Source organism: Mixophyes fleayi, chromosome 5, assembly GCF_038048845.1.
Source record: "Mixophyes fleayi isolate aMixFle1 chromosome 5, aMixFle1.hap1, whole genome shotgun sequence".
Taxonomy (NCBI): Eukaryota; Metazoa; Chordata; class Amphibia; order Anura; family Limnodynastidae; genus Mixophyes; species Mixophyes fleayi.
The window spans coordinates 71,380,121-71,396,878 of NC_134406.1; the positions used below are offsets into that span (position 1 = coordinate 71,380,121).

At 38.0% G+C, this 16,758-nt stretch overlaps 1 protein-coding gene across 1 annotated transcript in view; it reads right to left on the reverse strand.

Annotated features, from left to right (window-relative positions):
* Window positions 1-16,758, reverse strand: part of AZI2 (5-azacytidine induced 2) — a 65,382-nt gene continuing 48,624 nt past the window's right edge. The window contains exons 7-8 of the mRNA XM_075212373.1: window positions 12,178-12,302; window positions 1-6,641 (exon numbers count right to left, since the gene is read on the reverse strand). Coding sequence (XP_075068474.1) covers window positions 6,244-6,641; window positions 12,178-12,302 — 523 coding nt within the window. The 3' untranslated portion in view covers window positions 1-6,243. The remainder of the gene's footprint in view (window positions 6,642-12,177; window positions 12,303-16,758) is intronic.

Sequence of the window (16,758 nt, forward strand, 5' to 3'; positions counted from 1 at the left end):
TCTTTTAAAACACTTTTTACTGTGGTTAAATATAAATTATACATGTAATGTATACACTTTCATTTAACAGTAACATTGAAAATTCCTGTGCAGTCCAATTATACTTCTAAAACATTTTTATACAACCACAGCAAATAAAAGATCATCCTTTGTACATGTGCAGTTATGGAATACAAAACAATGCATTAATCACACAGGCAATCAAGGTTTTTCTTTTCTCATTACTTTTGAAAATTGTGGCCAGCTCACTAATTACAAAAAAAAAAATAAAGAACAAGCTACATTAGCGATCAGAAGGAGAATATTTGCAGTCACAAGAGAAATAGTTTCTGCTGCTTTGTTATTACACAGGTAGTTGATTCTATCAGCTAAAGCCTAGTGAGTAGGATTTGTTTTATGCATATTGAGTTGTGTTCTATTATTTTGCTGGAGATTTCAATCCCTCGAGTCTGCCGTGTTCACTGGTCACAATAAGTTCAGCATCTAATACCGTTCCCATTATTTACAGACTAGATGTGAGCAAGATAATGGAAAGCCACAATATATCAAGAGAACAATACTATATGGTTTATGAATATCGTTCATTTACACTGAAGAATAAAAAATAAAAAAATCAGTATTTTGATGTGTGTACACAGTAAAATAGCAATTCCTTTAAAGTCTATGCCCAACATAAAAAAAAAGCAATGATGACTCCACTAATGTAAAGACAAAAAGAATTCAAAAGTTTTGTTTTTTTCTTAAAAAAACAACAACTTATTAGCCAAAACATGATTTATATTTGGGATATATGCTTTGGAACACAATGTCTAAAGTACCCTAAATTGCATAGAAAATATGTCGGTCCCCATATCTAATATTTAGCTGTATTCACATAATAGGTTTTCAGATTTAGAAAGATCTCTAAAGAAAATTAAGCAAAGCTATTTCAAAGGGTTTTCAATTTACAGTCATATTATGTAAATATGACTAAAGGATTATTTTTATTTTTTAAAGTCCACCTACTAGACTATTTTTCTAGTGATTAAGTGGCAGTTGTAGAGGTAGGTGCACATTTTCTACAGGGGCAGAATTTGTAGCCAAGCAAACCATGTTGAGTGCAATGGGTGCAAATGCAAACTTGACATCTTGGGCAGTATTATATCTACTCTGCATCTTGAGTTAAGCCAAGCTGCACCCCCCTCACAATTTGAAATCACACTGTGCATTTAACATTCCCCCCCCCACCAAAAAAAAAAAAGCGCAAACTTTTTTTTACCAGGTGCAAAATTTGCACCCCATAGCTGGATTTGTTACCAACTTTACATCAGCACCTAACTATGCAAAAGACTGAAAGGGGGAAGTCAATTACCATTTTTAGAGCCCTATCACATGAGGCACCACCAATGGGACTTTGCAGGTAATTGAATCCCCACTCCCCTAAAATGTCTACTTTGCAAACATAACCACTTTCTAAAACCATTTGCTATATAGACTCTAAAAAGTGTGTCTATATAGTGCTTACCAGTATTGCAGCTTCAGCCATCTTTTGTAGGGAAGGGGGGCAGTTCTATAAAGTCTTCTGACCATGCCTGACCCCCACCATTGCATCATCATGCCAATATCAGTGGTTTAAACAGAGTGGCATGACAGTCTATTTGCATAGCACATTCTCAGTGGACTATGTTGTTTGTGCCACAGTGGTGGGGGCTGCTGTAGACAGAGGACTGCATATGACTGATGTCCCAAAGATAGCAGAAACTGCAGTACAGTGCACACTGTTAGAGATTGTGTCTAGCAAACAGTTATAGGATATAGGATTGGGGCCATACCTGAAAATAGACCCTTTACTTTTATTGATACAAAGAAAGTTGGCTGATTTATGTTGAAAAGATGCCCTTTCTATAATCCATATTTAAAGTAATTTCTTGAGAGCAACAAATCTGTAGCTTAAATAAAAGAAAGACCTTATGTAAATTGACAAAACATTTTCTTTACTACAAAACATAAATCATTTGTGAATATGGTGTTAAATTGTTTAGCAGTGCTCCTCACAGTGACTGCAGTAGGTATTCAGTGATCATTTCTGTATCTGGAAAAGATCTGTATAGTAGGTGATACTATTAACAAAGTATAAAGCTCTACATAGGTAACAGGACATAACATTAAAAAAAAACCCTTTACCTTTAATATATAATAAACATATCTCATAGACAGATAAACATACGAACATTGAAAATTAAAACTTATTTTCTTCAAAGTCATAGAACAGCTCTTTTCTAAAAAAATAAAAATAAAATCATATATATTACTTTTTATCCATGAAGGAAGTTATTCCAGAGCAGTTAAAGTTGCTTTGAAGACCAAAAGGCTCTAACCCCCAGCATATATGTTGTAGAGTAAAGCGTACTGTCCTATTTGTCTTTCCTTGACTGTCAGACGGCTGTTTACGCAGAAGAATAAATTAAGAAATTGTGCCATATTTCTGTGAGTCTGTTTGGACAAATATATAGTACGCAATGTTAGCAGCAATGGGTACTACAGCACTACTTTATACCTCATTTATCTATTTTAAATACAACAGACAAATCAGAACAGAGCTATAGAATGGTCAGTAATGAGCAGACTACAAAGAGATTATGTAATTTGCATATTAATGATGACTGAATGGAAACAAAATAAATATTTCATCAAGTTTTACATGCCACAAGTACACAACCAAAACATTTTATCTTTCATATTTACTGGAAATATTAATTCTGTTTCAATAAGCAGCAACTTAGATCTCCCTCCCACGCCATATCCTACAAAGCGTTCCTGTAGCTAATCTACGTAATGGCTTGTGACATCTGCCATTTCTCAAATGCTTTTTTTGTATGTGTTTTTAATGCATGTAAATAGTTATGAAACCGTTGTTTCTAGTGTTCCCATACCCGTTTGTGTTTTACATGCGGTAGTTTTACAAAACATTTTTTTTTCTTTTAGTTTACTGCATGTAAAAGCATTGAAAAGGCTGTCGTGGTCTTAAATACGCCAGGCCTAAACACTTTAGACAAAGGCTGTGGAAAGAACTGTTTTATTGAGGAAGGCTTTGATTATATTTGATTTGTTCTTATAGCTGTTGTTAGTGGTCCTTTAATATTCCATATGTGCCAGGGTTTATTTTTCCTACTCCAAAAAGTTACTAATACTTACTCACTGAAAGTGTCATACAGTAATCATAAGTGTGGATGTTTCCAGATCACCTCCCAGCATCACAGGTTTAGTAGTAAAAAGCACAGGTGGGCTCCTGTAAGGAGTCCATCATATGGAAAACAACCCTTGCTGGGAAACCTGAAAGCAGAGACTAGGGACTAGATTTACTAAATTGCGGGTTTGAAGAAGTGGTGATGTTGTCGATAGCAACCAATCAGATTCTAGCTGTCAGTTTGTAGCATGCACTAAATAAATAACTAGAATCTGATTGGTTGCAAGAGACAACATCTGCACTTTTTCAAACCTGCAATTAAGTAAATCTAGCCCTAGAGCTTGTTGGGCAATAAAAGTAAAATTCATCTTTTAGAGTGTAATGCCTTTAAGAAACAGATACCGTATTTTTCGCTCCATAAAGCGCACCTGACCATAAGACGCACCTAGTTTTTAGAGGAGGAAAACAGGAAAAAAAAATAATCAAAAAAGAATGTCCAGTAACAAATGAAAAAGGATAATATCGGGCATAAAGTGCATCCAGATCAACAGCGTGGGCTAAAAAAAGAGGAGCAGAGTATTATAGGAATTACCTCTGAATTGTAGTCCCAAAGATAGCATAGTCAGTTGATTGTAGTGAAACAAGAACCGAAGATGGGCTTCAGTGTGGAAACGATGGACTCCTCTATCACTTCCTCTATTGTGGATCGCAGGCATGCATGTCAATAGCCAAACGTCCGGTTTAGACGGCTAAGACACGCAGCCGCGCACTGAGAATACTCAGGTGGTGTGCAATGTAGCCAACGTGTTTGACCCCACGCAGCGGGGGCTTCCTCAGGGCATGTAATGAAAAAATTACCGGTACGTGCACTCTTTTTTGCAGTATTCGCTCCATAAGACGCACACACTTTTCCCCCCACTTTTTTTGGGGGAAAAAGTGCGTCTTATGAAGCGAAAAATACGGTAAATTATATCCTGTCTAATGCAACCCACAGTATTTCGAATGTGAATTTGGCATTAATGAGAAATAATAAGGTATATTCATTGTAACTGAAAACAACCAAAAAAACTAGACTGAGGGTTTCTTAGCATTTTCAGTTAAAACTGAAAGAAAAAAAACAAACTAAAATGTAATCCTCCTCCACCCATCTCACTACACTTGCGCCACTCTTACATAGAAATGTAATGTGCTTTCTTATAGTAGCATCACTTCCACTTCCCCATCCTCACCAATAACCATGGTGCTATCAGAGCAGTAGAGGATCACAACAAAATCACATTGGCTTCCTCAAACAGGCTGGCTCCCCTAAGGCTTTTTACCACTGTGATCATGAAATGCTTCTTTGCTACTTAAAAAGACAAGTGCTTTCCGGAAGTGTGGGGCAGCATAAGACAATATATAGATAGGACAGCATCCCTCTCAGTTCCGATAACAAACATAACAATAGCAAAAAGCCATCAACCTTTCCAACCTTGAAAACCCATCATCAAAAAATGGAGGATGCTCTGAAAATACTAAACTGGTGAAACCATTGTGAAAACTGTACACCTGCATAACAATGTCTTTTAATAACAAATACTGAGCCAAGACAGATTTAGCCAAGGTTCAAAACTCTGCTCGATATTCTTGCCAGGAAATATTAAAAGAGAAAGTCAGAAGGCTAGAGGAGGAGATGTACTGAAGTAATTGGGTAAATATGCAGTATGTCCATAACAAAATAATTCTGCATTCAATTGGTAAAGACAATGGATGAGCATGGAAACTAAAGGATTGTGCTTATGTTTTGGTAACATTAATTAGTGGCTCGCCTGTTGTTGTAGAAATAATGATGGCAGAAACTAGCAAGGCATGCTAAGACTGATGGCTCCACCAAAGTTAATAAAATACTGGAGTGAAATTTCTCAATCTATTCCCCAATATAGTGGTCTCATTCTACATTTGTCTATGAAATTACCCACATTTTGCTGACAGAATTTGCCCATGTGTGTTCCCAGGCCTAACCTCAAATACACCACATATAATCAATTAGCCGTCTTTCTCAGATCTATTTATGGGCAATAAAGTCTGCAAAATGTGAATTTACAGAGTGCAGAATGGCAAAGCACAGACAGAACTCAAAGAATGTTTTGGTATGGTTTCTTCACTGATTTCTACTGGAGAACCACAGGTTTTCTACCTTTGCTAAATAATCATGTGCTGCCTCTGCACTGCCTTGTTCATCTGGCCTTCTCTATATCTTTGACCAGGAGGCAATAAAAGCAACCACAGCTCGCAAGAGTCAAACAATCTATAATAATTACTGAAGCTCACTTTTGTCACACACTTTCACCTGGAAAAATAAATGCCCTTAGTAAAAAAACAAAAACAAAAAAAAACACACCACAAAACAAAATAAAGTAAATAGCACATACAGATTTCATGAGCTATTTTCCATGGCCGCTAGATTCACTGAAAACAAAATTATTTAAAGACTTATTCTATGTTGCAGGATTCACTGGCTAGAACCCCCCCCCCTCAAAAAAAAAAAAAAAGTAATTCAGAATTATGTGTATGTATCTACGATGGAGTGTAACCATGTTTAAGTCTGCAGTTGTCACCATTTAGGAGTGGAGTCTTCATATCCAGCATTGACAAAAAGTGACACCTGAAGGTTTTTTTTTTTTTTAAAGGTAAATACACCGTATTTAAGAGTGATTTCAACAGAACAAAACATGTATCAAAATGAACAAATTTCTTTTCACATTAATCACGAAGTTCCAATGCATTTATTTTTCATATTAGAAATTAATAGCTGAATTATAATTACCCTATATGGAGGGCTATAAAATGACAGTTACACTAGATTGCATGTCACTTTTTTGCCACAACGAGCAAAAATAAAATTTGTAAAACTAATTTATTTAATTATACTAAATAGAAACAAAGGATAAGCATTTGGAACAGAAAATAATCCAAACTGTTCCTGAGGAATAAAATTTAAACTGCTAATAAATCCGTACTTGCACAAGTTAACTAGATATACAACAAAAAATCTCCAAGGATCATAAAACTCAGCAGTAGCATTTTAGAATATTTCCTTAACTCTTGAAGGTGTAATTTTGATTGTAATAATGTCCCATATTATTTGTTGAAGAATTATTCTTTGCTTCCCAAAATAGTGTTTCACTCGGCTTTGGAGGACTTGGCATTACCCAAGAAGTTTCTTCAAAAGATGATTTCTGGTACGAATCAGTCTCCTCACAGTCTCCTCCACCTACTGGAATGGGCCTCTCACTTGTCCATTGTGTACGATCAGTCTTTTCATAAAATGTGCTCATGCCATCACGTGGCTGAGGTGCAGAGGCACCACCACAAAACGTGTGTTCGTTAGGCGAGACAGAGGGCACCTTTTCATAAGTGACACCAGCTGCCGTTATGCGCAATCTACTGCAGGTCTTTTCTAGGTCATCTTCACACTGTACAGGGCCATGAGAAGCTGCAAGAAGGATGTATGTCTAATTATTGTAAACATTAAGGCCTATGTGAAAGCACAATTCATTTTAGATTTGTCAAAAAATATACCGTACTTTTTTCATGCACAGAAGTCAATGATTCGTATGGAATGTAAGCAGTGGTTGGTTTATGTCATACCTGACCACACTCCCGGAATGTCTGGGAGACTCCCGAATTCCGGGTAGGTCTCTGGCACTCGCAGGAGAGCAGGCCATTCCCCAGTATCCTGCCCACTTCACTTGGCGCCTCCATGACTCAGTTCACAACATTCTGACAGTGTCTCCCCCCAGTTGAAAGTTAATAAGTATGGTTTATGTGCAGATGTTTGAATATGGTCTTTAATACGGTTGTATTTTTAAACAAAACTTGCATAGGAGATTACAGAGGGCCTTTCCACCAGTATCTATAATATAAATGCTTAGTGGCGTGTGTTAGTCTGTCTGTGTGTGTGTGGAAAAAATAAAACCAAGCTGCAGCGCCACCTGCTGGGCGGAGTTATACACTGACTTACTAAATTCTTAGTGTGTGTGGAAAAAAAAAATTCAGAAAGGGCTGAAATTTGGTATACTAAGATGTTTTTAATTTGTTAAAAGTGTTTATAAAGATTAAAAAAATATATATATTTTTTGAAGGAGAAGTGACAGTTGGGAGTGGTTGGTGGTTGCCGGGGGTGATAGTGGTTGGTGGTTGCCGGGGGTGACAGAGTGAGAAGAGTGTGATACTCAGGACCGGTGAGAGAGATCCCTGTGTTTGGATAGACATCTGGATAGATTTGGCGATGAAAATGAAGGATGAGGTGATGGAGAAGAATGATGAGGTGGTGACATGTGGACAAAACCATGTTAAAAAAAGGCACTTACGTCGGGAAGTAACGCTCTTCCCCTGAGGAGGCCTGGGCTATGGCCCAAATGCATGACAAGAACCTTTTTAACACCTTAAGTAGCTTGATTTGACTAGAATGCATGAGTATCATGCACGGGTTAACTTGTACCAATATATATCTCTATATCTTTTTTTTTTTCCATGCAATATATGCTACGGTGGTAGTTACTTCTCCGACTACAGAAACCACGACACCAATTTGCCTTACATGACAACAGCGGTGGAGTGCTTACTGACAGCGTGTTTCGCCAGACTGCTTGGAAAACAGACTTCAAACAAATGCAGTGCATCAAGAAGCCGTCCGGTTAAAATGACGTCACTATAGAGAGTGACACTGTCATTGCTGGTATTAAGGTGCTCATTTAAGGAGGTGATGGGTGTACAGGCACTACAATGTAGAATGTTTTGTAAAAAAAAAAAAAAAAAAAAGAAGCATTATACCGCCGAGCACCTTAATACCAGCAATGACAGTGTCACTCTCTATAGTGACGTCATTTTGGCCGGACGGCCTCTTGATGCGCTTGAAGTCTGTTTTCCAAGCAGTCTGGTGGAACATGCTGTCAGTAAGCACTCCACCACTGTTGTCATGTAAGGCAAATTGGTGTCGTGGTTTCTGTAGTCAGTATTTAGTACCCAACCCATATGCTGGTCCCAAAAATGTATACATGTCCATGTTAAGTGAATTCTCAAAGACAGATTTCAGTGTACAAAAAAAATTTAAAAAATTCATAACTAGGATTTTACTAATCTAAGGGCACATTTTATCTTAGGTTCTCTTCTATATATGGCTGGTAGATGGAGGTTCATTAATAAATAATTGATCCATACAGAGAAGATGCACATGGCTTTTTTTTTTTTTTTTAATAACCAATGATTGAAAGTGTACAGGAGAATGTTGAACGTGTCCTTTTTTTGATGTGTTCATGCTCAGGCATCTGGCATCTGATATATGACACAATAATAAGGAAATGAGACAGCTTAAAAAGAACTTTAATAAGATTTAGCTTTTCGGAAAGGTATAGTAGAGGTAGTTACAAGACTTATACTTTGGTGTCATAAGAAATCTGGTAAGGATTTGTGTAGTAGTCGAAGGGTTAAAACAATGTTGTGAAAACAGAATACTGGAATAAGGCCTGGTCGCACAAGTTAGTGGAGAGCATACATATCTTTGTGTCATGTCGAAGGTCAAAAGTAACAGGCAGTGGGATGTCTGTCACCATTATTTAGGCAGTACATTTAAACATTGTCCTACTATTTTGTATTATGTGTCTATTGTACTCATAGGAATGCCTGTTTTCTGTTTAAAAATATTTATACATATAGACAAGCATAGTTAGGGGAGGGTGTAGGGTGCCAGGAGAGAAAGGAGGGTGCTTCCTGTTGCCCTAAGATTCTGTTCCCTGGCACCCATTCCACTATCCCCTAGTGCCCTGTTCCCAGATTAAATTAAAAACAAGATAAAAACACCAAATTTCTATGTAATTCCATTTTTGGTATAATTATTCCTTAACACAAACATTTTTTTGGCATATATTCAAAAAGTAAAAAAACATTAATAACCAAATTCTCCCTAAAATAAACCCTGAAAAAAACCCAAAAAAAAAACCTCCTTATTTCTGTACACTAGCACACTCTAGATATCTTGTGGTGCTAAATAAATACATCTTTTGTGTGTCCATCTTTGCAGACTGAATACCTACTACCAGGGCCGGACTGGCCATCGGGCACTTCTGGCAAATGCCAGAAGGGCCGATGGCTAGTTGGGCCGATCCGGTGGGGCACCATGCCCGCCCGAGCAACGCAGCTCACTGCTCGGCGGAGGGAATTCAATGTGATGTGCGGTCATGTGATATTAATCACATGGGACGGCACCTGTCACATGGTGCGCGTCCCATGTGATCACTGGCAACAGCCGCACATCACATTGAACTCCCTCCGCCGAGCAACAAGGTAAGTGTGTTTGGGGCTGGGGGCTGCCTTTCTCTGAGGGGGAAGGGGGGCTGTGTTTCACTGAGGAGGGCTGTGATAAATGTAATGTTTTATTATAATGTATGTATCAATGCCCCATGTTGGCCACACCCACAAAACAATGTAGTCACGCCCTTTTCGGTGCCGCTGCTACGCGGCTGCACACAGCTTCTTTTATGCTTGAACTGAGGTGGGCCTCTGTATTTTAAATGCCAGGGCTGATATTCAGTCCCAGTCCGGCCCTGCCTACTGCTCACCAAATAAGTAAGGCTAAATTGCGTGAAATAATGTGTTAATTCCAAGACTAGATATGTCCAGGATTTAAATTGTACTGGAACGCACAGGATCACATTTCCCGTACTTCTGTTGGCCCCATCGTCTTTAAAGTTTTAAGATAATATTTAATGTCCTGCCAGCATGTGTGATATGCTTTAAATTCCATCTCTTTGTATCTTCAAATTAGGTACTAATTATTTCTGTGGGCAAAATTGCAATTGTACTTAAAAGTATCTCAGATATGAGCCTGCAGTGTGTAGCCTTTGTGTTTTTTTGTATGATTTGTACACTTAGGGTCTGAGTCATTAAGGAAAGTAAGGCAAAAAAAAAAAGGAGTAAATGTTCTCAGGGACAAAACCATGTTACAATGCAAGGGGTGCAAATTAGTTTATTATTTTGCACGTAAGTTAAATACTGGCTGTTTTTTTAATCTAGCACACAAATACTTGATAGCTTTATTTGTAAACTGAAATTTAAAGTTGGTCAAGGATATGTCCTATCCTAACTATAAATCTGTCCCCATATTTTAAAATTTACCTCCCCCTTCAATGCAACATGGTTTTGCTCAGTTGCAAAGTTACTCCCTTTTTATGCTTTGCTCTCCATAATGACTCGGACCCATGGTACTTTATATAGTGCTAAAGGTTTATACAATGAAATGAATGCCATTGTGAATAGTTACAGTGTCAGTGACTAAAGTAAAAGTAAAGGCTTACCAAATAGCCACATATTAAAATTGCAGGAATAAATTTCACAATACTCAGAACAAGGCTCCCAGATTTGTAGCTGTCTGTCGCATTTCCTTCATCTTAAAATTAGATGTCCCTGAAGTTACCTTTCATTTCACGGTGGTGACTGCCGTTCTAGGTCAGTATATAAATGGGCAACACATTCCTTCACTCTTTAATGCAATAAAGCTTTTTTCATTAGTTAGGCTTAGAGGAGGCATCTACACTAAATTGTTTATTTTAAATAGCCCCTTTCCAAAACTCACTGACCCAATCGTCCAATCGTGTTCAGCTGTAACACAAACATGTCATTTTTTAACATTTCCCCAGATCCTGTGTGGAAAATGGAGTGATCAGTAAGGGCATAAGTCTCAATGGAGGAACCCCATCTGAAGTGTTATTCATAGGAAGGATGCCTTTAAAACTAAACTACAATTGCAATTCAGAGCACTGAACATTAGATAGAGGCCATCCAGGCTTCAGAAAGGGCTGCATTAGGATGTCTAAAGCACCTGCCTGGATGGGTACTGTGGATTATCCACTTCCTGATACTGTACATTACTTTTAAAGTATTCCAATACTCTGAAGTCTGACACTACAGCTTTTAAAGTTTACTGTCATCATGAATTTACTAGTACATCAAAAAGTTATGTATATATCAAGCTAATAATTTGTTCCAAAAAGGTTTATTTATATGTTGACTTCCTAGCAGCCTCTCTGTCCATAAGATTCCCTGTAAAGTAGAGGGGAAGAAGACAGCCTTAGAAAATATTCTAGTAATGTAAGAATACATTTTGAACTGGCTTTGTGAAGATGAGACATATTCATTTATTATTTTTTACCTTTACTATTTTTTCTTTTAACAAGTGCCTGGACAATGTTTATTTGTAGTTTTAAAAGCATCAATGTGGTTTGGCGTTCGGAGGGGTTTCAAGGAACTCTAATGGGACTCAGCCAATAGCTCATATGTACAAAAGCATATTGATCAAATATACACAAATATAAAAACAAAGCACAAAGCAAACAAAAAAAGGAAGACAAGATTAAAAAGTCACTATGGGTGCAATAAATATGATAAGCTCTTGTGATCTAGTAGATCACGATAGAAGTTAAAATTATACGAACACATCTAGCAAAATGCCTGATCACATTCACTATCATCTGGATTCTAATCTTAACGTAAATCAAAATGTATTTTCTACATATTTCAATAGTACAGAAGTAAATCTACCCGTATCTGCATGCCTTTTTTTCTAAAGCAAAACGAATCTTGAAGATGACAATGAACAAAGTACGTATTTGGAGGTAAAAACCTATGCATTGTTTTTATGTGAGGCAGATATGGTAAAAAGGTCAAATACAAATAAACTGTTAACACCTCTGCCTGTACACTTAGGCTGGCTGAGAAAAAAAAAAGCCACAAGGGGGAACAGAATACAGCACAGCAGAAAAACACATCAGCAACACCTTTATGTGTGAAGTTGACCAGTATGAGACAGAAGCCAAACCAGAAAACGGGTAGGCTGCAGCTCTAATATACTCAGACGCATCAGCCTCAAACAGAGAGATTCTGATGAGATATGATAGCCAGTTGCTCTGTAAATGGCATTGCAGGGATCTGAGGTTTAGAGGTTTACTCCTATTATGGCAGGCAATGTGACTTGCCTTTCTTGGTTGCCGACACTGATCCTTTCAGCTTTCTTAGCACCTCGGCTTGTACTTCAGTCACTAGATGTAAATTAGACATTTCCTTCTTCAGCTCCCAGTACGCCTGGCACATGCTGCTTTCGCTGGCAAAACAGATAATAGAAAGGTTTTATTTGCTGCCCAGTAGTAGTATCAACTTCCATTTTCCCCTTCACCTAGGAACAGTAACACTTGTTTATGGCATTACACATTGTATAGCCCACTGCAGATTGTGTCAATGAGCTGTATTATATTTATATACATATGCATTAATATATCCATCTATCTATCTCCACACACAGGTCATTTATACGTGTATAAACAAGTAAAATGCATATTCCATTGATTGGAACTGCAGTGTAATATTATCTATGATATGAAATGTTATTGACTTTGTTATCACTACAACATAGCATGTATTAAAGTGCAAGCAAAGCAATTAATAAAACATGGCAAAACCTGTGCGTAATGGGAATAAAACTTTTATAGTAATTAATATCCATTAGTATAAATACAGAAACAAAGGGCCCGATTCATGTGCGGATATTAAGTCAATTTATGTGCCGCATCTTGCGTGAAATACCTGGGTGAAGGCTCAGAAATGGACCTTACGCTAATGAACACAATTCATGTCTGAACACAAATGACACTTGAGGCTGTCTACAACTTGAGAGGCGGAACAGGGGGAGGAAAAAGGCAGATGAACATAGGCAATTTACTGTAAGGGCACCCCGATGCAGATCCAGCCGATTCTAGTCCAAAGTGTCTTGTAAGTACACCTGGTTTCATCGGTATGATGAATGAAACTGCATAGTCTTTGCTTAATTTATAGCTGAAGTTTTTAATACAATGTGTTTGTATAAATTATAATTTAATTTTTCTTTATATGTTCTTTAGGTGAACAGACACTTGTGCATATACTGCAGTCTGTTATGTGTATCTACATACAGCAAGTAACGTTTACTTACTTACTCGAAACACATTTGGATTTTAATAAGGTTGGAACTACGCAAGTTCCATGCTCTTTTTTAAGACACACTTTGCGTGAAAGTTGTATCCTACCATGAATCAGGTACAATGTTTTTTCTGCTATTTCACAGCACCAGCACAAAACCCAACATACAGAGTAATAACAATACATTTAGTTGCGCTACGCAGCTGTGAATCATAAAGCAAATACGCCTTTCAGTGTACCCAATGCACTCTAGGAATGTCGGACATATTTTAGGTGTCCTACATGCCATAAATATACTTTCAGAAAACATTATTTGAGACTGGACCATAATGAAATAAACTTTAATATTAAGATACACCAAAAGCAGGTGCCCAGTATGTTATGTGTGGCAGCTGAAATTATAACCAATACTGTAGTTAGTCTTCCAATAACTAATCAAAAAATATACTCCATATTACCATATCGACTAGCTCAGCTGTGTCTTCTGCTATAAGCTGCATTTGTAATAATACAGTTGTTATAATAATTATTCATCTACCATATTTAGGTTAAGATAAGTCACTGATATTGACAATAATTCACTTTAGTTCAACTCTGCAAATAAACAGATTCATTAAGAGAAAACACATATTAATAGCATATATGTATATTCTTTAACAATATAAGATGTCACAGGATAGTTCTGAGCATCAGGAATTAGGAAAATAGAATAAATGTGCCCATGATTACTCCCAAAGATGTGTGTGCCTGTGAAGTCACTGTGCAAATAAACAAGAGATTAATGTACCCTTTAGAGACCTGATTCTTGTCATTTACTTTGAATTGTTTATGCAAGAGATGCCTTTGTCTAGAGCACTTCACAACTGTTCTATCAAAACTTTTCATATGCGATACCCTTCTGTTCATAAGTAAAAATTCTGCTATATTTTAATAGAGATATTCTAGATCTAGAAATCATCACTAGGAAAGTATGTGTGAAAAGTACCATAAAAGCCTGTAACACTGATTGCATATTACACTCTACTTTCAGTGACCTCACGTTGAAGGGGTGGTTTGGGTAAAGAATACTATGTTAAAAATATAATGACGACAATTGTTAAAAGTTGTCAGCTTTTTGGGTCAGTCAGCTACTGCGAAATTTTCCATGTTCTAGCCATTCCCCAGACAGGAGTCATATGAAAAGTATGCAAGTTTTTCTCATTTGTTTTTATCCCTGCTTATTTTAGGAAACTGTTTTGCAATTGTATTTCTGTATGTCATTCTGTTATAGGTTTTCATGCAGTAAGCATTTTGACTTTCATTATCACATTAAGGTCAGGCGCTGTCCCTCTTCCATCCAAGAATGGCTGCCTTCTGCCTGCTCAGCTGGCCTTCACGGCGGCTCTACGGCACATGAGCGTTCCATTGCTAGGACAAGGAGATGCTACAGGAAGCTCCGTTGGCATCCTGTGATGCTGCGCCGCCGACACTAATCACTGAGGCCTCTAGCCCTTTTGGGTCCCCCAACTCCAGCGCTAGTTACCTTGCTATGAGGTTACCAATTTCCTATCCACAACCCCAGCTTGTTCCTGACTGGTTTTGGATTATCCTTGGCTCTGGTTGTCTCCTAGTGTTTGACCCTGCTGTCCATGACCATTCTCTCTAAATCTCCCTTGTGTAGTGTGCTATCCGAACCGCACTGGCCCGGCTTGTCAGACTATTCTTCTGGATCACCCTGGTGTACTTTCACTATCTGCACGTTACCAAACAGTCCTGTCTGACTACCCTCTACTCTCTATTGCCTCGCTGGTAACTCAGATGGAGGAAAGCGACCTGCACGGCTAACGCAGCGAAATGCAAACCACCTTGCGGGGGTCCCTGGTGAAGACAGAAGGCACCGTATACTCCGCACCTCTCTCCCGAGCAGTGCCAACACCAGAAGGTAACTACCAGTGCCCTCACACGGTGACAATTAAACTCTATTTAGTAATATTCTGCATTTGTAAATAATTCACATGCCAGAATTGGTTGTTTATAATGCTATACTTAAAGCAGATTATTATATTTACAATAACTGATTAAATTAGGTAGAGATGTATTTTGAGATAAGTCGGGGGAGTAACTAAAGCCTTCCTCAGAGTTCCAGCTATGGAAACAAATCATAGTGGTGACAGAACTGGGTAGGTAATAGGAAGCTAGATAATTTTCTGAGAGTTAACTCATCTTAAGGATACATTAACTGTACTTGCAATATCTTCCTACTTACAGTTCTACTTCAGTTTTATTGGGAACATAACTAAGGCAGCCATTGTGTGTGCTGTATCAACTTTCATGAAAACACAACCAAGGAACTAGTCACCTCCCTGAGTACAAACTTCTCATCTGCTTCTTACATTTTGAGGTCATGGAAGCCATGTAGTTTCTGCAGATTATAAATTTATATTTGTAAATTTGGCACCACTGGCATATCTGTGACATTGATACCTGCAGTGAAAACTTTGCTACCATCCTCCCACAACTTGTATCTGTATGGAAGACGAGAGCAGAAAATGGCTATCTGATGTCACAAAATAAATAACAGCATGTAGTTGCAGAGGACATCAGTGTATGGTAATTGAAGATGTGTTAAGTGGTTCAAACAGTTTAGTTGAACCGACTTTAAAAGTTAGAGAATTTGTCTGAACTGTTTGAATGTTAGATAGATTAAAGCATTTTTTGCTAAAGCCCTAAAAGTTCAGCGTCTTTCGAACTTAATGGCTATTTTGTGGAGTATATTTATCAATTTTCCAATGCAAACCTCAAATTCACACACAGTAATGTTCATTTTTAAAAAAAAATTGTTTAAAGAAAAAAAAAGTACTAGAGAATGTAGCCATTTAAGGTCAAACAAGCAATAGCTTAATATGTTTTATAAACACAAGTAAAAAAAATCTTGAATGTGGACTGCAAAATCAAGTCAGCTTAGTAAGTTGCAAAGTGGGGTCTCCATGGTTCCTGTTCTTCCAGCACATCCCACAGATGGTCAGTCAGATTGAGATCTGGGGAATTTAGAGGCCAAGGTAATACCATGAACTCTTTATCAGGATTCCCAAACCATTCATGAATTTCTGCAGTGTGGCAGAGCATATCATGCTGCTAAAAGGGGCCACAGGGAATACCATTGCCATGAAGGGGTGTACTTCACTTTTGCCTCACAGCACTGGGGTCATGAGCTTGAATCCCGACCATAGTCTTATCTGTGTGGAGTTTGTATATTCTCCCCATGTTTGCGTAGGTTTCCTCCCATACTCCAAAAACATACTGATAGGTTAATTGGCTGCTACTAAATTGCCCTTAGTCTCTCTCGGTCTGTGTGTGTTACTTGGTCTGCAAAAATGTTTAGATCCTAGGTTCCCAAAGTGTGCGCTGCGGCTCCCAGGGGTGCCGTGGCCAGGAGGAGGAGAAAAAACAAACAAAAAAAAACAAGTTACCAATCCGGCGGCGCCCGGGACCCAGCATCCTCCTCCCTGAATGTTGGGTGTGATGTCATCACGCCCGACATTCAGTGACAGGCGGCAGGAGAGAGAATGCTGGGCACCGCCGAATTGGTAAAACAGAAGAAATAGAAGAAAGAAGATCAAGTATGG